The following is a 20,301-nucleotide window of genomic DNA, read 5'->3' on the forward strand; positions in this document are numbered from 1 at the left end:
GACAGACCTGTGCCCTGACCTCTAGGGCTGCACTGGGAGGGCACTGTGGGTCACTTACAACCTGGCACCTGCACTGGCACCAGGAAGGTGGCTAGGAGGGGCCAAGGGAAGGAAGCGTGTACCTCGGAAGGCCCCCAGATGTGCCAGGACTCAGAACCCATGCATTCCTCCCTTGGTGAGCCCTCACCCCAGTGTGCTGGGCTCTGGATCAGTATGACTAGGATAAACCCCCATCTCGGGTCCCCTGGCTGGCCCCTTTTCCTCTCCCCTCTAGGCTTCTCGTCCCCGTGCCCCACCCTCCACTGCTCTGGATCCCTGGGAGCCTTGGGGTGACTCCATCTGCAGGACACCCAGGAGGGAGTCCCCCTCCCCCTGCCATAGCCACATGATGCCACAGACCATGTGACAGTCTGGCTGAAGCCTTGGCTGGCACGCGGCAGCCAGCAGACGCCTGGAGAGATCTGGGAGGGGAGCCCTAGGTGAAGACACCCCAACCCTGCAGAAGAAGAGGGAGGGTGGTGCTGAGCCCTCATACCCAGTTGAGGTCCCCTCTCTCACCAAACCGCTTTTCAGTGGGGCAGGGGCTCTGTTTCTGACCCCCTTGCCCTGGCTATACCCTATCTTCCCAGGGGCCTGAAGTCCTAGTGACTGCTCTGGTGTGAGTGGTGGGCGACGGAAGGCTGGTTGGCTGTGCACTGGGGGTGGCTCTGGGCCTTTTGCTGTGAACAGTCTTCAGCCATAGCCGGTACACGGTGCCATCCCTCCTGGACCTGAGCAGGGCCAAGTTGCCAGAGCAGGTAGCCGCCGGCATCCTCGTCACCTTCACAGAGTGGGTATGTACACAGGCAGCAAGCAAGCTGCTGGCCGAGCTGACCACACTGGCAGGCAAGGGCAGACTCTCTCGGTTGCCCACTGGCCTGGATCTGGGCAGGGCACCCTGCCAGTCTCCCTTGCTAGGATCCTCATCCACCTAAGGATGGGGCTCCAGATGAACTTCAGCTTCTTTTGGGGAGAAGATAATACTTTTATTTTCATTAAAAACAAAATAAAATGTGCTCTTGGCCTTGGGCCCCCTGGCCTTGACAGGCGAGATAGTAATGGGGCCATGACTGCCTCCAATGAGATTTGGGCAGGACATGGGGGTAACCACCCTTCTTGGGGAACCCCAGCCTAGGAGGCAAGAAAGGTGGCCAGAGCCTGTGCCCAGGTCACATGGCTGCTCACTGTGATGGGAAGGAGCTGGGGGCACGTGGGAGGGGCTGGGGCGGAGGTGCCAGAGCCTTGGAGCTGTTCTCACCACTGATGGTGGCAGCCACGTGCCAGGCAAGCTGAGGCTTCTTGTTACAGGGGTCAGTGTCCTGCAAAGGCCAGCCTGGGGCTCCCCGCCGGAAAAGAGAGGAGCTGGAGGGGGCGGGACTCATGGGTGGACTGTGCTGAGTCAGGAAAAAACACTTGTGGCTGCCGCCGCTTCTAAAACATAAGTAAGTCTGTTTCTTTAATTGTGTATGTGTGTTTATACTCCTCTTTATTAGTGGATAAATACTAGAAAATCATCTCTCGGAAGGTGTGGTCAGGGACAGGCCCAGCTTGCCCAGCCTACTCGGGGCGAGCCCTTCGGGGGGCCCTGGCCGGGTGTGCAGGGTGAGGCTGTCCCTCCAGGGCTCATACACCAGAGTGTAGCTCTCCGCCCTCTTGACAGTGAACTTGTAGGCACGGTTGGGCAACAGGTTTCGGATGTCAAAGGTGCAGGTGGCCACGGGGATAATGCCACACTGCATGCACTCCTGCTGTGTCCGTGGGTCCAGCAGCTTGTAGCGCAGCTCAAACTGCTCCGGCACAGCCTGCTGGATGGTGACAAACCAGCGCAGGCTGACCCAGTCCTGGTGGGCCACCGACTCCTTGCGGTCAAACACGACGGGCATCTTGGTGCTCAGCATGAGCCGGATGTGGGGAATCTTGGTGGCGCCAATGTCAGACACTAGGCGGTGCTTGACGTGTAGGCGCCCCGGCACCATCATGGCCAGGAAGCTGTCCATGACAGCCGACAGGTCCGCCAGGCGCTGCTCCACGAGCCCCCAGCCTGCCAGGAAGGGCCGAGGGTCTGGCGACTCGAGCAGGGCATCCAGCTCGGAGCGGCCGTGGTCCAGCTGCTCCAGCAGGTCCCCAAGCAGCAGGAGCTGGATCTTGGTCTGGGCGGCGCCCACCTTCTTCATGCGCTGGAACTTCCAGGGGTCAATGAGCTGGAACATGGTGGTGGGCAGCACCAGTGGGTTCTGGTCGCCCAGAGCCAGGTGCTTGGGGAGGATCTCGATGTAGTAGGAGCACTTCTTAAGGAGCTCCATGCGGGCGTGGTGGCGCTTGAGCAGGTGGGGGCTCAGGTCTGAGGTCAGGAACTCTTGCAGAGCGTTGCGGCGCTCCACATAGGTTCGCCAAGCCTCGGGCTCCAGCAGCTGCCCATCCTCGGCCTCCTCCACCTCCTCCTGGTCCAGGAAGGACTGGGGACTGTCCAGCTTCATTTTGTCCAGGCCCAGGCCTGTCACCTGGAAGTTCATGGTCTAGGAGCAGGGGGCAGAGGGCAGGGCGTGAACAGAATGCTCAGACTGGCCTCTGCCGCCCACCCGGGGCCCACTCAGGGCAGTGTTTGTGTGGTGTGACTTCAGTCCCACTGGCCCCCATGCTGGGCTTTCTGGCCTCCAGGGGTGGGGGTGGGAGCAGGAGGAGGCTCGTGAGGAGGGCTCCTCTCTCTGGACAGAGGCTGCTTGGAGGACCAGGTGGGCAGGCTGCAGATCTGGATAAAAGTGGACATTGTAGGGCTGACACTCTACTGATGGTCTTTTGTGATGATACAGGGACAGGGGCATTGGGCCTGTGCTTTGGAAAGTCCAGCCACTGCCTAGCTCAGATGGGGCTACACCGCTCCCCTGGAGCTGTCGACAGGATTCAGAGTGATCCTGTCTGAGCGTCACCAAACCCCAGCTGGGGACCCCACTGTCCTGCAGACCGTCCACACCCCACTGCAGGTGCAGAGCAGAGGCCCAGGGCCAGCCCAGAAGGCAAGGTGGCCTCAGCCCTGAGGACCAATCATGCCAGTTCCTCGTTATCGAGCCCTGCTGTATCCTGGGGCCTCAGGATGTTCCTGAGCCCATAAGAAAAGCCCCTGAACAGTCCCCCTGCTCACAGATGGGGTGCCTGAGCCCAGAACACTTGGTAGCTTGCTCTTAATCCAGGCTTTGAGCCCACTGTAGACCCCAGAGTCTATCTCCTTCTGCACCCCTCCTCCACCCAGGTTTCCCTCTGTAGGAGGGTCCAGTGCGCCCCAGAGCTGGGCATAGCTGCGCTCCCAGGCCTGGCAGGTCCTGACTACAAGGCTGGGGCTCCTTGGAGAAAGGGGGTCAGCATTCCTGGCTGCTGCCCCAGGTCCCAGCCGCCCCCAAGGACAGCGAGACAGACCCCATGGTTTCACTGGGAGGTCTGAGGTTGTGCAGCACCCAGAAAGTTGGATGAGTTACAAACGGGAGCTGAGAGGCTGTGTGAGAGGCCCAAGGGGCAGAGTGAGGTTGGGACCCAAGTCGGTCTCCCTCCCCAGATGCCAGGACTTGACCTTCCTGGGACGGAGGCGGCAGACCCAACCCTGGGCACAGCAGCACCAGTGTCTGGGCTGAGGTGCAACAGACCAGGACCAGGATTGCTGGCCTGCGTCCTTTCAGTGGCCCAGTAGCCCAAGGCTGGGACAGATTCAAGCCGCCTCTGGAGGGAGCTTTAGCTCCAGGTAGGGCTACAGGTCAGAGGTGCTTCCAGACGGCCCCAGTTTCTCCGTTGAAAAAGCCAGGAGGGGTTGCTGGTAAACTCAGGAAAGAAGCGGCCTGCCCTGGCCCGCTAACCCAGACCTACACTCTCCTCCGCCTCCGGGACCCCCTACACTCCCCTGGCCTTGGGCCCACTTCCCCTCAACCGACCCCCACCCGCCTCCGCCTGCCCACCTCCGCCACACTCCCCTCGTCCTTCACCCCCCTCGCCCGCCTCCCGGCGCGCCCACTTGCCTGCCTCCCGGAGCAGCGCTGCCTACTGTGCACGGAACCGGGGGCGCCTAACCTCGCACCGCGGCGTTCCTCGGGTTGCCATGGGGACCGCGGGTCTTTGTGACGCTCCGCCCAGAGGGCGGGGTGGGCAGAGAGCCCAAAGTGTGGGGATCGGGCCCCCTCGACTCGGGAAGATTGCCAGGGCGCGTTCCCGGTCGCGACCCGGAAGCCTCCTGAAGTCAAGGGAGGGCCCTTACCTCCACCCCCTTGCAGGTCAATGGTGGGTACCTTCCAGCATAGGATGTCTGTCTCTGAATTCCCCTCCCCCGGCAAAGACTCCCTTCCCACAGTGCCCCTCCCCCACCCCTCCTGGTGACCTCACTCATGGGAGGCGGCTTTGCCGGGCTAAGCGCCCATCACCGTGTGGGGGGTGGGGGGTGCCCTGGGCGCTTAGTCTGTAAGTTGTAGCTGTTGTTATGTCGTTATTTAGGGGTCTGAGAAGCAAGAGTTGAATTATTTGGAAAGGGGATGCTGTCTCAAAGTTGAGGGAGAGGCGGGGAGCTGGAAAGTGGAGAAGGGAATGAAAAGCAGTGAGAGAAAGACCGTCCACCCGTGCGGCCCACCCACAGAGAGTGTGGGGGACAGAGCAGTCTACCTTCCTCTTCTGGGTCAGGCAGGTCCCTCACCTCTGCCATCTCTGACTTCATCCGTTTTTTTTTGTTTTTTTTTTTTTTTTAATTTCTCGTTCTCAGCTATTTTCTTAAAATTAAACTTTCAATTTTGAGATTCAGCTGCAAGAAATAACACAGAGATCCCAAGTATCCTCTGCCCGTTTCCTGAGGGGACCAACTTGCAGAACTGTCCTACAAGATCACACCACGAGAGTGACCTTGACCGTCAAAATGCAGACTGCCCCTTCTCCACAGGGACCTCCCCCCGGCTTCACCTTTCACAGCCCACGAGACCCCGCCCACCACGCCCCACCGAGACCCCACCCACAACGGCCCCACTCCTGAGGCCCCGCCCATCACGGCCCCACTTCGGGACCCCGCCCCATAGTCCCGCCCTGACGCCTGTCCCGGGATTGGGCCCGCCCCACCTTCACGAGACTTGGAGCAGTTGGGGACCAGTCCTGCCGGTGAGACAACCTAGAGGTCGACAAGAGCAACGGCTGTCGTGTGGCCGGCGCTGGAGGGCCACCCAGCGCTGCTCTGAGCACCGCAGGGAGCTGGTGGGGGCCTCTGGAGCGTCTGTCCCCCCCAACCCCGCCCCAGCGCTCGCCGTCCCACCGCCCCTCCAGTGTCTCCCCTTCGGGGTCCCGGAGCTCCGCCGCTGCGCCCCCACCGCCCTCTGCAGAACCCGGCATGGAGCCCTTTCTCAGGAAGAGGCTGGCCTTCCTGTCCTTTTTCTGGGACAAGATCTGGCCGGCCGGGGCACCGCGGTTCCCAGACCCCGACGCTGACCTGGAGCTGGAGCCCGCCGCAGAGGAGCCCAGTACCGCGGAGCCTTGCAGCCCCCCGGCGCCCGCGCAGCTCTTCAGGGCGCTGTGCGACTTCACGGCGCGGCGCGCGGAGGAGCTGAGCGTCAGCCGCGGGGACAGGCTCCACGCCCTCAGGGAGGAGGGCGGCTGCATTCTGGCCCGCAAGCTCTCGGGCTGGCCCTGCACTGGCCTGGTGCCCATCACCTACGTGGCCAAGGTGGCCCCTGAGACGCTCTCAGACCAGCCGTGAGTACCGCCTGCTCTAGGGAGTCAGTAATAAATGCAGGGTAGTTTGAGGCCTGCACATCCAGCATCACTCCTCAGGCCCCACCATCCAGAGGTGAGCAAGTTCCGCATGTGTGGTACCAGGATGGTGTGCAAGATGGGCGCCTGATTCCGCTAGGAGAGGAAGGGGCAGGGACTCTGGTGGCAGTGGTTAGGTGGGCCCGCGAGCCGGCTGGACGGTGTGTGCATACTGCACCCGCCACGCCTGCCTGCTGGCACACGGGGATTCAGACCTGGTGTCCAGCAGTGTTTGCTCAGTGGTCATTGTTTGGGGGCAGGGGGCTGAGGACTAGGATGCAGTGAGGTGGTGAGGACATGGGTGAGCAGAGAGGCCGTTCTTGTGCTGTGAGGGGTGAGATAGTGACCTCAGTGTGGAAGGGGTGATAAGCTGGGTCAGACCTGTGCCTTTGTCCACCCCCTCACCTGTGCACATTCACCTGGCCTCCTCCTGCTCTGGGCCAGGCATGGGGCAGACACGGTCTTTGGGATTGCTCCCAAAGAGGCTCGTTTGGGGGGTGGGTACAGATGGGAGAGCCCACCCATTCCCTTGAGTGCCTGAGGCCCCTAGGGCCAGGGCAGTCCACAGGTGGGCAGTGGCTGGCATGGACCCTTGGCTGTTTGCATGCCAGTTGTGTGGTCATGGCAGGGAGCAGAGGCTGGGTACTCTCCCAGAAGGCTCCTCAGAGCAAACACTGCTGGACATCAGGTCTGAATCCCCATGTGCCAGCAGGCAGGTGTGGCGGGTGCAGTATGCACACACCATCCAGCATGCACACACTGTCCAGCCGACTCGTGGCCCCACCTAACCACTCCCACCAGAGTCCCTGCCCATTCCTCTCCCTGACCTCTTGGCCCAGGCTCAGGGTCCACAGGACACAGTGTGTGCTGGTGCCGGGCAGGGCCCCACCACGTGGCTATGGACAGTGTACATGGGCCTTTGACCCAAACCCTGGGCATGGCCCCTACCTGTCTTTCCTCTGAATGTCTTGGCCATTGTCATCCCTACCTGCTAGAAGGAGGGGGCGCCTGGGGAACCCTTGGGGCAGAGGCACCTCTTCCCAGTCCTGGTGCCACAGAGGTGACATGCCGGCTGAGAAAGGCTAGAAACTGGCTGGTGAACAGGGCTAGCAAAGGGAGGCTGCCCAGACCTCGCCCTGACATGGGCCCCAGGTCTGCACCCGGCTTGATCTTTGCAGACCAGCAGCAGGTCTCATGTCACTCAAGCTACCTTTGGCATCCTGGGGACCCCTGGGGCACCCACCATCTCCTGGAGATGTACATCTGGGGGAAAGCCTGAGTCACAATAAGGGGGAAAGCCTGAGTCACAGGAAGGTGCCTTCGGAGGGGACTCCAGCCCCACCCCCCAGCCATTCTGATGGGAAGGGGGCCCACAGTCCCTCCAGGTGGAGGACAGACCGGGTCAACAGCTCCTGGAGGTGGGCAGGGTCCGGGGGAGGGGAAGGGCTGCTTGGAGGAGTAGCTAATGACTGTTTGTCTGGGCTGCAGATAAAAGGGCTGCCACACTTGCTGTGTCATTACCCTCAGACACCTGGCTGCCTGTCCCCCGGGCCAGCCAGGCAGGAGGAGACCCTTCAACTTTACAAGATGCTAGGACACCCCAGGCTTATCTCACCTACTGCTCTGCAACCAGGGCCTAGAGTCCAAGAACATATCAGAAGTCTGGATGTACATGGGGGTTCAGCCCTGCCCCCCAGGCCCTGATGTGGGTCCAGGGGCTGGGGAGGTGGAAGCGCTGCTGACCTGGGACTGTCCTCTGTAGCCCCTCCCCACATGAGAGTCTCTCCTGGGTAGAGGGTCCCCGAGGCAGGGGCTGGCTGCAGGAGGCCCTCGGTGGATGGAGCCCGCAGACGCCTGGGGCTGGGCCTCCTGCTTCTGAATCAGTGTGTCTCTGGCTTGCTGTCCACCCAGGGCCTGTCTAGGGGAACCACGTCCACAGGTCCCTGACCCTTCTCCAGATGTCCACTGATTTTACCTCCTAACAAACCTCTGCCCCTCCCACCATCACCCTACCCCACCCTGTCCTGCCTCAGCCTCAGCCCAGCCCCACTGCTCACTCCGGCCATGTTGTTTGCTAGCCCCCTCCCCATAGAGCCCCAGAGTAGGCACAGATGTCTATCTGTGCCAGGGTAGGCCTGTCTCTGCCCCTGTTCTTCCAGGCCCCATTCTCACCCCAGACTCCAGCAGCAGCCCCTCCCAGGTTGTCTATCCGGTCCTTTGTTTGGGGACCCCCACCTTGTGCCCAGTCCCCAAGGACTCCAGAGACTGGGCCCTGGGGCTGGGGCATGTGCAGACCCTGGACTGGGTCCCCAGTATCAGGCACCAGGTTCCTCTCTTTACCTCCTGCATGGAGTGGGCATCTGGGGCCCGACCCATGGGAGTCATGGGTGTCTCAGGGCTGGGCCAGTATGAAGACTGCTGTGTCCGCCCTTTGCAGCTGGTACTTCAGTGACATCAGCCGAACCCAGGCCCAGCAGCTGCTCCTGTCCCCCCCCAATGCGCCGGGGGCCTTCCTCGTCCGGCCCAGTGAGAGCAGCCATGGGGACTTCTCACTGTCAGGTACCACGGTGCCCTTGACCTCAGGGTGGTGGCGTCCCCAGGCAGTGCCAGCCCCCAGCTCACTTTGGGTCCAATGGTATGGGTCACCTGGTTGAGATGGTGGGAGGGTCAGGGCTGCAGCCAAGATGGGGTCTCCATCTCTGTGCCCTCCCAGTCCGGGCCCAGACCAAAGTCTGCCACTACCGCATCTCCATGGCGGCCGACGGCAGCCTCTACCTGCAGAAGGACCGGCTCTTCCCCAGTCTAGATGAGCTGCTAGCATATTACAAGGCCAACTGGAAGCTGATCCAGAGCCCACTGCTGCAGCCCTGCACAGCCCAGGTGGGCCCATCCCTTCCCCTTCTGTGCATGCCCCAGGTGGGCCCATCGCCCCCTGCCCTGCCCGCCCCAGCTGTGCCTGTCCCCCCCTGCCCTGCCCACCCTAGGTGGGCCCATCCCCACCTGTTCCGCCAGGCTGCCCCTTGCCAGGCCCGTGACATTACTCAGCATGTGTCCAGCTGGCTTAGCCCAACCCTGGCTGAAGCTCCCTGTGACTCCTCTGCACTCTGGCTGTGACCCTGCCCTGGTCGCAGGGTAGGGTCTGCTCTCACAGGTTCATCCCTATGGGATTCTCTTCTCTGAGGGAGGAGGGGAATGAGGCCTGTGAGATGCCCTCCCTCCCTGCCCAGCTCTGCCATGGAGCAACCAGGAGGGTGGGGGGGAGGCAAGTTGGGGAAGGTGTCCTGGATGGCACCCACAGCCGCCCCAGGCCAGCGTGGAGGCCGTGGGAAGAGATGCCTGTCGGGACGGCCACACCTGTGCTGGAGCCATGGTATCTGTGATGGTCCCAGTCAAGCAGTCCTGCCAGGGGCCGAGCAGCCATCTGGTTCCTCTGGTCTCTTAATGACAGCCTGGATGGGACAGTAATGAGTGTGGATGGATGCCTGCACCGGCAAAGGTGCCACTTAGGTCCGGAAGCAATTAGGGCTAGGCTTCCAGAGGTCAGCACCTAGGCCCCTGGCCCTGAGCAGGGTCAGAGGCGAGTGTGTGCTGGGGTACAGGGGCAGAGAGCTGGAGGCCCGGGGCCCCAGGAGAAGCTGTGCATTCTGCCCAGGGAACCACAGGCAGAGGCCCTGAGTGCTCCCACCCCTGCAGAAGTCCCTTGAGCAGGATGAGTGGGAGCGGCCCCACTCGGAGTTCACCCTGCGGAGGAAGCTGGGCGAAGGCTACTTCGGGGAGGTGTGGGAAGGCCTGTGGCTGGGCTCCATGCCCGTGGCAGTCAAGGTCATCAGACCAGGTGGGTGGGACCCCGGACCCCAGGGCGGTAGCAGTGGGCGGCGGTGGTTATGGCAGGTCCTGGAATGCTGCCCTGTCCCGCAGGCGACGTGAAGCTCGCCGACCTGGCCCAGGAGATACAAACGCTTAAGAGCCTGCGGCATGAGCGCCTCATCCGGCTTCACGCGGTGTGCTCGGCGGGCGAGCCCGTGTACATCGTCACGGAGCTCATGCGCAAGGGCAGCCTGCAGGCCTTCCTTGGCAGTGAGTGTCGAGGTGGGGATGGGGATGCCCTCGCCCTTCCTGATGGTCCTCCAGGCCTTTTTACTGAATGCTGATTGTCCAAGGCCCAGATGGCCAGGGAGGGCTCTGGCCACAAGTGAGGTTGGGCGGGGTCTGGACACTGCAGTTCCAGGTGGGGCCCCTCTGGGTCACTAATCCTACACTAGGTCACTAGTTCTGGCATGGACCCCACCAGACCCCGGGTGCGCCCCTCCCCCACTTTGGTCTGTTTCTGTTCCTGGTTGGGAACCAGGGCCAGGCTGACACAGAACCACAACACAGTGCCCCCCTGCGGCCTTGGCAGGCAGTGCTGTCCTCACCTGACTTAGAGCTGGGAACCCCGAGGCGCGGAGGGCAGTGACTAGGGCAGACGCCTGCCGCCTGACTGTCGGCCCTGCCTGCAGGCCCCGAAGGCCAGGCCCTGAGCCCGCCCTTCCTGCTGACCTTTGCCTGTCAGGTGGCCGAGGGCATGAGCTACCTGGAGGAGCAGCGCATCGTGCATAGGGACCTGGCTGCCAGGAACGTGCTCGTGGGCGACGACCTGGCCTGCAAGGTGGCCGACTTTGGCCTGGCCCGGCTGCTCAAGGTCAGCGTGGGCTCCGGCCACGGGCTGCTGGGCGACTCAGGGGCTGGCGGGGAGGCTGCCTCTCCACCCATTGCACCACTGGTCTCCCCTTGCCCAGGATGACATCTACTCCCCGCGCAGCGGCTCTAAGATCCCCGTCAAGTGGACAGCGCCTGAGGCAGCCAGCTATTGCGTGTACTCACCCAAGTCTGATGTCTGGTCCTTCGGGGTCCTGCTCTACGAGGTCTTCACGTATGGCCGGTGTCCCTACGAAGGTGGGCCTCCTGGCAGCACAAGGCAGGAGGCAAGGGTAGTCCAAGGAAGGAAGCGTGGGAGCCAGCCTGGAGGAGGAGGCACCCCCTGCCCAGGGATTGCTGAGCCTGGAAGGGGTACCAGGCCTGGAGGCTGCCTGCTTGGCGGGGTCTGCCCAGGGCTGGAGGTGGGCTCCAGAGTGACTCCCAGGCCAAGGGAGGAAGCACCTGCCCAGCGTCTCTTCTTGCCCCTCCCCAGGGATGAGCAACCACGAGACTCTACAGCAGATCTCACGGGGGTACCGGCTCCCGCGCCCGGCTGCCTGTCCAGCTGAGGTCTATGCGCTCATGCTGGGGTGCTGGAGGCGCTGCCCGGAAGAGCGGCCAGACTTCACCACACTGCGGGAGAAGCTGGGTGCCACGAGCAGGCGCCACCGCCCCGCCCTCACATGACCCGGGCTCCTGCCCAGGGACCCCTCTCATGGGACAGTGTTTGCCAACAATACCTGCTGCCCAGAACTGGTGCCAGCCCACAGGGCCTCTGGCTGTGGGCCTCACACCCTGACACGTGCTGACACACAAAGCTTGTGCATATGAGGCAGACACATGCGGACACCCGCTCAGACAGGAGAGGGACTGGCATCCTCCAGCAGCATGACCAGTGTTCCCCAGAGAGGGAGGATCTCAGCAGAGAAGCCCAGACAGAGCCCACATTCGCCCTGACCTCAGGAATACACTGGGCAGAGAGGCCTCCTGCCCGTGCCTGCCTCATCGAGCCCCCTCGCACAGTCAGGAGCCTCGGTGGGTTGCTGTGGCTTTCTTGCAGCTGCCGGTGCTAGGGCTTTGGCAGGCCCAGGGCACTGGCCCCACATGACACAGACTGGCATAGCCACTCCCTCTTGTGGTCCACCTGGCCCTGAGCCCTTAACCAGAACAGGACCTGGGGCTGATGGCTCAGCCCTCCATCTGATGGATTGTGCCCGAGGAAGAGCTGGCCCTCATGTGCCCACCTCTACCCCAGGGCATCTTGGCGCCCACATCCGGGGATTCAGAGGCAGCACACCCCCTGGGCTGTGGGCAGGAACAGGATGGCGGGGGAGGCTGCAGAGGCCAGGTGAAGAGCCTTTCCCATGCCCCTGGGGCTGGAGCAGAGAGAGAGGGAGAGAGGGGGTTGTCAGGCCACAGGAAGCTCAGACTGGTGACTAGGTGACTGGGTGACGCTCTGGGCGGTTCTCTGTGGGTGGGACAAAGGTCAGGGAGGCATCATGCCTCAGAGCTGGGGTCCTGGGTGCTGGCTGACTGTGCAGGGTCGGGGGGGGCCGACGTTGATGCTCTGGCGTCTGGGCACCTGGTGACCACTGGCCCTCCTGTGACAGGAAGCAGCCAGTTGCCAGGTGCAACTGCTGCCCCGGAGCTGATCTCAAGCACAGCTTCATCACAGGATGTGCACTGTTGGCTTCACCTCACCCTGCCGGCTCCAGTCCCACGAGATGGACATGGACAGGGACTGGGCAGGTGGGGTCCACCCTCACGGTTCCCGACTCTCATCCTGGGATCCCCAGGCTGGCAGCTGTGCTCCAGAGGCCTGTGGGACAGAAGGGGCAGAGGCATCACAGGGCGGGAAGCTGGGACCCTAGGGTGCAGATAAGTGACCCTCCCGCCCCAGGGGCAGCTCAGATGCTCAGAAAAACAGTCTGTGCAGGGTTGGAGAAATTGGGGCAGGGGACTTCCCAGAGGGGAGGGGAGGGGGCCCTGGGGAGGGTGAGGGACCCCTTGGGCAGAGAGGGGAAATGAGAACAGGTCACTTCAGGGCCCCAATCACCTTGGTTGTGGGTCAGAGCCTGAGACATGGTCCCCAGCATCCCCCCGCCGCCCCCCGCCCCCCCCCCACGCCAACCAGGCAGATGGGGGAGGGGGCAGGAGGGTTTGGTCTGAGCCTTTGGGGACACCAGGCAGCTGGGCCTCAGCTCTGCCCTGGCCTTCAGCCCCTAACCCCTCTCTAACCTGTCCTGGGAGAGCTGGAGGGCCCGAGGGTGAGGGCCGGGCTCCTCTGGCTCAGGTGGTTCCCAGGCCAAGAAGCCTGTGGGGCTCGGGCTCCAGCCGCGTTGAAGGACTCACCCTCTTTGTTTCCTGGGGTGTGTGGGAACTGGGGCTGGCAGGCGTCCTGGGCGGGGAGGAGCATGCTGGGTGGGGCGACAGGAAAGGCAGGTGTGTGTGGGGGTCACTGGCGCTTCCTGGGGGCGCATCATCAGCACAAGCTAAACAGGTTTGACACTGATGCCCTAGCGAGGGCCCGGGCCTCAGCCTCAGATTCCTCCCATTTGCTGGTGTGATGGGCAGAACTGGAGGCCCTCTGGACACGGCTCAGTGGCGGGGCCCAAGGCCAAGGGGGTCAGAGAGTTCTGGCCAACGGTGAGGGGGTAGGTGTGCAGGGTTGAGGGCTTTGGAACTTCTTACCGCCCAGCTGTCTGTCCGTCCCCTCTGGGTCCTCCTTGGTCAGAACCAAGCAGGCTTGTTCTTGATCTCAGAGAGGCATATGGTGCCTAGTCTCTTCTCAATAAAAGGGAAAATGCCCACAAGCAGGATGAGTGTGTGAGTCCCTGCTCATTGTCCTCATAGCTCTCCCATTGGGTAGAGTCCCTGGCACCCCAGCCTCCGGCTGGGGAGGAGGTGCCTGGGCCTCGGGGGAGCTCCTCCGGGGGTGGGCAGAGAAGCAGCCCTGGGCTTCTGGTGGGGACCCTACTAGGAACTGGTCGTCCTGGGATCCGGGCTCAGCCACAACAGTCCGGGAGGATTGGGGGAGGGCGTGCCTTGTCCCGCCCCTCCAGCTCCAAGTCCCACGCCTCCTGCCTGATCAGTGACTCCCCTCTCCCCTCTCCTGGCACTTAGGTCTGGCCATGTGGCCAGTGGCACCTGTGACCACTTGGTGGGCAGCTTTCTCGGCAGGTGTTAACTGATCAGTTAGTGCCCAGACTGACCTGGCCCAGGGGGTGGCCCCCAGGGTGGAGCCTAGGGTGCCTGAGAAGGCCCAAGAGGGGTTGTCCCTGGTGGCACAGGTGTGGCTGGCACGGCTGCCTCATTACAGGGAAATGGGTGGTGGCTCAGTGGGGCAGGGACGGACTGCTGGGGACAGCCCTGCCCACATGCTGCTCCCAGCTGGACCGGAGAAGGTGGCAAGGCCGGACGGCCCAGTTTTGCTGCTGCACCAGCCATGGGGTCCGAGGGCCAGGCTCCCCTGGGCCCCAAGTACATGGGCCTCTGGGACTTTGAGGCTCGGACTGCTGAGGAGCTGAGCTTCCAGGCAGGGGACCTCTTCTACGTGGCCAGAAAGGAGGAGGAGTGGTGGTGGGCCGTGCGGCTGGATGGGGCAGGCCGGGCCCTGGCTGAGGGCTACGTGCCCTACAACTACCTGGCTGAGAAGGAGACTGTGGAGTCGGAGCCGTGAGTGTCCCTGTGGCCCTGGTGGGTCACTCCAAGGCACCCCCATCCCTGGGCTATGCAGCCCCTCATGAGCTTGGGACAGGGGTGTGTGGGGACAGAGCTCTGTGCCTCTGTGGCTGGGCTCTGGGTGTAGGCAGGCGCCCAGGGCTGCCACAGACTGGGAACCCATGGCTCCATCTCCCTACCCCTGTCCCCCTGCGAGGCCAGGCCTACCATCCTGGTCTTGGGATTCCTGGCTGGGCATCTGTGTGTGACTTCTGGGGAGAGGGTCCTGAGGCTGTGGCCCCTCCCTGGGCTTCCCCATGGTCAGTGCACAGTGTTGGACCCAGAGAGGGCAGAGTCTGGGCCTTCTGGGGAGTGAAGCTTTCCTCCCCTTCCAAATACCCAAAACCAGACATGTGGCCTCATCAGAGGGAGTGGGAAGGCTGTTGCGACAGGCCAGCTGGGGTGTGGGCCACAGACACGCTTCCTATGCCAGCATGACTGCCTGTCACTGGCAAGGTAGCTCCAGGAGGTGACGACAGTCCTGAGGGGCTGCCCAGGAATCTTGGGCCACAGGAGCAGCCTGGCCTGGGTATGCTCACACGACCCGAGGAGGTTCTATGAACTCTGGGTAGGGAGTCCCTGTGTGCCTATGCGCCCCACTGATAGAGTGCCTACTGTGTCCTCCTGGAGGGACACAGCACACACTGGATGGCCTCAGGCAGGGTCAGCATGGCCAGGGCAAAGGCCCTGAGTCCCTGGGAACACAGCACATTTGAGAAGCGGAAGGAGGCAAGGAGGTGGGGTTGGGAGCAAAGGGGAGAGACTCCAGAGGTGCTGGGCAGGTGGGTGGGAATGGGCTGTGAACCCCACAGGGCTCAGTGCGGGGCAGTGGTCCTCTGTGCGGGTGCTCACGTTTCAACAGGGCCTGAGAAGTCGAGGGTGCAAAGGGCAGAGCGGCTGGCAGCAGAGGTTCCCTGGGGAGTCCCACTGGCCCCACCCTGCCCTCCAGAGTCCAGGCTGGTCCCTGCCCTGGCGCTGGGAGTCGGGGTGTGAGAATGGGTGTGTGTGAATGAGAATGGTGCATGTGAATCCTCAGGTCCCAGGGCTTTTGAGCACCGTGTGTCTGTGGCCCCAGGGGGAGAAGGTGCCACAGGGTCACAGGGCAGTGTAGCCCAGGAACTTCCCTGGTGGTCCAGTGTTTAAGATGCCGCGCTGCCATTGCAGGGGTGTGGGTTCCATCCCTGGTTGGGGAACTAAGATCCCACATCCTGCATGCTGTCTGGCAAGGCCAAAACAAACAAAAAAAAAAACCCCACAAAAAAACCAAACAAGATGAGTCCAAGTGCATGGCTGCAGAGTCACATCTGAAGTTGGGGATGGGTCACTGCACCCACAGGATGGGGGGTTCTATCCCCACAGACGGGATGCCCCAGGCAGAGTGGTGGGGGGCCTTTCCTACTTCTGGATCTCCAGGCCTTTCCTGGTATCCAGAATTGACCACTTGGGACATTTGGGGTTGGCAATGGGCAAAGAAGGGTGCTCTGGGTCAGTGAGTGTCAGAGGGCACCTGTGGGTTTGGGTTGGGACACGAGGAGGCAGAGGGTCAGGTCAGGTGGGGGCTGGGACTCAAGGTAGGGGCCGAGACTTAAGGCGGGGGCACTGGGGGGATCTGTTCTGCTCAGGGTGCCCCCATCCTGCAGGTGGTTCTTCGGCCGAATCTCTCGTTTGGAAGCTCTGCACCGACTGCAGGCCATGGGCAACAAGCAGGGGTCCTTCCTGATCCGCATCAGCGAGAAGCCAGGCGCCGATTACGTCCTCTCGGGTACCCACTTCCTGCCCTCCCCACTTCACAGCCCCCCCACCGACCCCCGGGCCTGACTTCCAGACTTCTGGTCCCTGAACCCTTCGTGCATGTAGAGCTCAGCCCCTCTGGCCTATCCTCTCCCCTACCCTGGGACGTCTAGACCTTGCCCTGGGAGCTCTGACCCTTGGTGGGCGAGGGCCCCAAGGTCTGGGCCCCTGTCCCGAGGTCCTGCTGGGTCCTTACTTTCCCCGTTGGGGCCCCTCTGGGCACCTGTTCATGAGTGCCCCTCTGTCCAGTGCGGGACCAGCAGACTGTGCGCCACTACAAGATCTGGTGGCGGGCCGGCCGGCTGCACCTCAACGAGGCTGTGTCCTTCCCTGGCCTGTCTGAGCTCGTGGATCATCACAAGGTCCAGAGCCTGTCCCACGGCCTGCGGCTGACCTCGCCCTGCAGGAAGGTAGGGGCCCCTGACCCCCATGCCAGACCCTGGCCTCCCCACTGCCCCTTACAGGGATACAAACCCTCCAGTGGAGATGGGCGTGGATCCTTCCTCAACTGCCTGGGGACCCTTGGGGACACTGTCTGGGGACTCTGGCACCCGGGCAGCTGTGGTTGTACAGAGCAGGGCATGGGGGGAGGGTGGGCACTCTCACCCCTGGGCCAGCAAGAGGTCAGCTGAGTTCCTGCCATGTCCTGAGTCTCTCCAGCCATATGCCCTGGCCGGCAGCCAGACAGGACTTTTGTCCTAATTATGGCAATCAGGCCAGTGTCACTGGTTCAGAGCAGACGGAGGGTGGTTTTTGTCTGCCGGACACAGAAGGGGTCAGCCTGGCTGGGGGCAGCCTCTGTGAGCCCGGCTACATGCTGGACACCAGGACCCTCCCAAGCAGGACGTGGCTGAGGCTGACTTCATGTGGACGGGTGCCCCCGCCCATGTCCCTGCAGCACGAGCCAGAGCCCCTGCCCCACTGTGATGACTGGGAGAGGCCACGGGAGGAGTTCACACTCTGCAGGAAGCTGGGCTCCGGCTACTTCGGGGAGGTCTTTGAAGGGCTCTGGAAGGACAAGGTCCGAGTGGCCATCAAGGTGATCGCCCGAGGTCAGTGGGCCCCAGGCCAGAGACTTCTGCCTCACTTGTGGGGGTCGGGTGGCCCAGCAGCCTTGGGCCCTGACGCCTCGCCCACCACTCAGCACCCTAACCTGGACCATGTGTGGCACCCAGTGCAGCATCTGGGTAGCTTTCTCCTTTCATGCTGCTACCCAAGTGCACTTATCCTGACAGGAAATTTTAAATTCTTAATGTAAATGGAAGAAAAGCCCTTAGAATAAGTAATCACCAGAAATCTGAAAAGTTTCATCTAGACTCTTCTTAGAGGTTCAGATCACCCACTTCAGGAACCAGGGACCCAGGACTGCAAGCGAGCACATTTAGAGGGAGTTCTAGCTCCACATCAGATTGGGCAGGGGTAAACCCCATGGGGGTGTCTGTGGTGCCTGGGGTGTGGGGAGAGTTGCTGGTGGGCATAGTGGACCCCCCATGTGAACAGTGGGGATGAGGCTGTGTCTGACCTGGCATCCTGGCCTGGGAGATGGGGTATCTGGAAGGGTGCCCACATTTCCTGAGCTGCTGCTGGTACGGCTGGGTGGAGGGGCAGGCAGAGGACTCCCAGCTTCTCCAGAGGCCACACCCAGTGAGGCCGCCCACCCCCACAGCCGACCTTCTGCACCAGCACACGTTCCAGTCGGAGATCCAGGCCATGAAGAAGCTGCGGCACAAGCACATCCTGGCCCTGTACGCGGTGGCATCCGCGGGGGACCCGGTGTACATCGTCACGGAGCTCATGCCCAAGGGGAGCCTGCTGGAGCTGCTGAGGGGTGAGTGGGGGCACCAGAGTGACTTGTGCCAGCTGGAGGGAACGGGAGACGTGCACAGATGTGTACCCCACACCACGCACAGGACAGCCTGGGGTTCTGGGGGCTTCCTCAGCACTTTTCTGCTTACGAAAGGATTTAAAATATCTTGTGATGAATGTACCACTTGTTCATTGTAGGAATTTGAGAAAATACAGATAAGATCAAAGACAAGAAAAGCCCCCCATCACTCCTGCACCCACAGTGAACTGAGGTCTCTTTAGTCAAAGGCTTGGTGTGGCTGCAAACCCCTCCTGCTACTGGGACACACAGCCTAGTCTCACTGCTGTCCTCTCTTCCTGGAAGACACTGTCGCTTCTTCTGGTGTTTGTGAACATGCTTACACAGCCACACACCCGCACACACTCGCATGCCGTGTATCTCATTGACGCACAGACCTCATCATCTCTAACAAGAGCCATCACTTAACACCCATACCAGACAACCGCAGCCAGTGAGCGGAGGCGCCACTGTGTGCAGACGTGGCCTGACTGCAGAGATGCTGCAAAAGGAAGAAGTGTGCACGCAGGATAAACTACACCCAGTATGCATGTGTGTGCATCGGGGGGTCTACTTTAATATAGCAACATTGGGAATACTTTACAGTTGATCATTGCAAGCAGTTTCCCGTATCATTAAATGTTCGTCAGAAATGAAATCCTGATAGTCTGTGGGCCACCACGTGAATGTGCCATGTCCACTTAGGTGCCTGTTGTTGAAATCTTCTGAGGGTTTCATGTAAATAATGCTGGGCCAAACATCTGTGTACATATGTCTGAGTTCTTACTGCTTCAGTGTGGATTCCCAGAAGGAAATTCCAAAGGGTTATGTGCTGACTGAATCAGCCTCTACAAGGCCTGCACTGGCTCCACAGTTCCAATTTGCAATCAGGCCATCTGCCCTTTGCCCCAGCCCCTCCCCTGAGCACACGAGTCTGCAGAGAGGACTTGGCCCTGGCTGGTCCTGTTCACCCTGGCCTCCCCTGGCCTCTGCAGACTCCGACGAGAAAGCCCTGCCCGTTTCGGAGCTGATGGACATTGCAGCACAGGTGGCTGAGGGCATGTGCTACCTGGAATCGCAGAACTACATCCACCGGGACCTGGCTGCCAGGAACATCCTCGTGGGGGAAAACAACATCTGCAAAGTCGGGGACTTCGGGCTGGCCAGGCTCATCAAGGTAGGGGTGGAGCAGGGTGGAGAGCTGAGGGGGCAGGGCACGGGCAAGTGAGGGCACGAGCCACTGGAAGTTCCTGTGGCCTTCACGTTCTCAGGTGAGATATGGGCTATGGAGCCCAAGCTGTCCCTCGACAGGGTTAGGAGGCTCCTGGGAGGGCAGTGCAGGCCCTTGGACAAGTCTAGGAGGACAGCTCTGTGCCCAGAAGCTGCGAACACGGAAGTCCTTGCTGAGCGGGTGGGTGGCAACGGCAGGACAGGGCGCACAGGCAGGGTGTGGGGGAGGCACCTGGCCCAGCAGGCTGGCAACATAAGCACTTCCAGGACTCCCATTAACACACTGAGAAGTTGAGGGAATTCCTTTAGTCATGACACCCAGAGCTAAGTGTCAGCCATTCCTGACTGCTCCTCAAGCAGACCCTGCATTCCCCTAGCTTGGCTGCTAACCTGCTGCCCCAGCCCAAGTCTTCTTAAAGCTCACTCAAAGCTCACTTTCAGGGATTCTCTGCCCCTTGTTCTGGGAGGCTTTCCACTGGTTCTGCGACTGGTTTTCCGGGGCATGGCCTGTGGGTATCCAGGCACGGTCTGCCAGCTCAGCTCCCAGGAAGCCATGACATGGTGTGGGTCCTGACCGCACAGTTTCCCACCACGTGCCAGGCTCCCCTGGCCTGTCCCTGCTGCAGGGGTGGCCCCCAGGGGTGGTTAACCCAGCATGTGTCTAATTGCAGGAGGACATCTATCTCTCCTATGACCACAACATCCCTTACAAGTGGACTGCCCCAGAGGCGCTCTCCCGAGGGCATTACTCCATCAAGTCTGACATCTGGTCCTTCGGGGTTCTCCTCCATGAGATTTTCAGCAGGGGTCAGATGCCCTATCCAGGTACTGGGCCCCAGCATTGCAGACTGTCAGCAGGGAAGTGGGGGGCTGCCTCCTGGTCACACCCCCCTGCACCACTCACTGGGTATCTTCCAGGGCCATCAGCCAGAAGAGGGCGGTAGGAGTACCAGGGGGTGCAGAGGGTACTGGTCTCCTGCCTCCAGAGCATCCTTGTACCACCCACCGTAGGCATGTCCAACCACGAGGCCTTCCTGAGGGTGGAGAGCGGCTACCGCATGCCCCGCCCCCCAGAGTGCCCACCCACCACACACAAGCTGATGCTCTCCTGCTGGCACAAGGACCCTGAGCAGAGACCCTACTTCAAAGGGCTGTGGGAGAAGCTCTCCAGCTTAACAAGGTACGAGAACCCGCTCTGAGCTCACAGCCTCCCTGCA

General features: G+C 61.8%; 3 protein-coding genes across 3 annotated transcripts; 2 read left to right on the top strand and 1 right to left on the bottom strand.

Annotated features, from left to right (window-relative positions):
- Positions 1–1,545: 1,545 nt before the first annotated feature.
- On the bottom strand, positions 1,546–2,552 carry FNDC11 (fibronectin type III domain containing 11). The gene has a single exon (XM_055543174.1). The coding sequence runs from the start codon at positions 2,550–2,552 to the stop codon at positions 1,551–1,553; it is 1,002 nt and encodes a 333-aa protein (XP_055399149.1). The 3' UTR covers positions 1,546–1,550.
- A 2,831-nt stretch (positions 2,553–5,383) lies between these two features.
- Positions 5,384–11,166, top strand: SRMS (src-related kinase lacking C-terminal regulatory tyrosine and N-terminal myristylation sites). Its single transcript, XM_055543175.1, has 8 exons — positions 5,384–5,745; positions 8,240–8,361; positions 8,516–8,682; positions 9,496–9,637; positions 9,721–9,879; positions 10,302–10,483; positions 10,581–10,737; positions 10,973–11,166. The coding sequence occupies exons 1-8, from the start codon at positions 5,384–5,386 to the stop codon at positions 11,164–11,166; spliced, it is 1,485 nt and encodes a 494-aa protein (XP_055399150.1).
- Positions 11,167–13,924: 2,758 nt separating this feature from the next.
- PTK6 (protein tyrosine kinase 6) lies at positions 13,925–20,301 on the top strand. Its single transcript, XM_055544477.1, has 8 exons — positions 13,925–14,154; positions 15,840–15,961; positions 16,240–16,400; positions 16,889–17,042; positions 17,657–17,818; positions 18,850–19,031; positions 19,756–19,909; positions 20,096–20,301. Exons 1-8 carry the CDS (start codon positions 13,925–13,927, stop codon positions 20,281–20,283), a joined length of 1,353 nt encoding a protein of 450 aa, XP_055400452.1. The 3' UTR covers positions 20,284–20,301.

This window comes from Bubalus kerabau, chromosome 13 (genome assembly GCF_029407905.1).
Source record: "Bubalus kerabau isolate K-KA32 ecotype Philippines breed swamp buffalo chromosome 13, PCC_UOA_SB_1v2, whole genome shotgun sequence".
In the NCBI taxonomy this organism is placed as follows: Eukaryota; Metazoa; Chordata; class Mammalia; order Artiodactyla; family Bovidae; genus Bubalus; species Bubalus kerabau.

What these genes read in the sequence shown, in the direction of transcription:
- FNDC11 (XM_055543174.1), bottom strand. Translation starts at nt 2,552, where the DNA reads ATGAACTTCCAGGTGACAGGCCTGGGCCTGGACAAAATGAAGCTGGAC.
- SRMS (XM_055543175.1), top strand. Translation starts at nt 5,384, where the DNA reads ATGGAGCCCTTTCTCAGGAAGAGGCTGGCCTTCCTGTCCTTTTTCTGG. An exon ending in TGCAGCCCTGCACAGCCCAG is followed by an intron (nt 8,683 to 9,495) that starts GTGGGCCCATCC and finishes CCACCCCTGCAG; the next exon opens with AAGTCCCTTGAGCAGGATGA. An exon ending in TGGCCGGTGTCCCTACGAAG is followed by an intron (nt 10,738 to 10,972) that starts GTGGGCCTCCTG and finishes GCCCCTCCCCAG; the next exon opens with GGATGAGCAACCACGAGACT.
- PTK6 (XM_055544477.1), top strand. Translation starts at nt 13,925, where the DNA reads ATGGGGTCCGAGGGCCAGGCTCCCCTGGGCCCCAAGTACATGGGCCTC. An exon ending in CATCAAGGTGATCGCCCGAG is followed by an intron (nt 17,043 to 17,656) that starts GTCAGTGGGCCC and finishes CCACCCCCACAG; the next exon opens with CCGACCTTCTGCACCAGCAC. An exon ending in GGGTCAGATGCCCTATCCAG is followed by an intron (nt 19,910 to 20,095) that starts GTACTGGGCCCC and finishes CACCCACCGTAG; the next exon opens with GCATGTCCAACCACGAGGCC.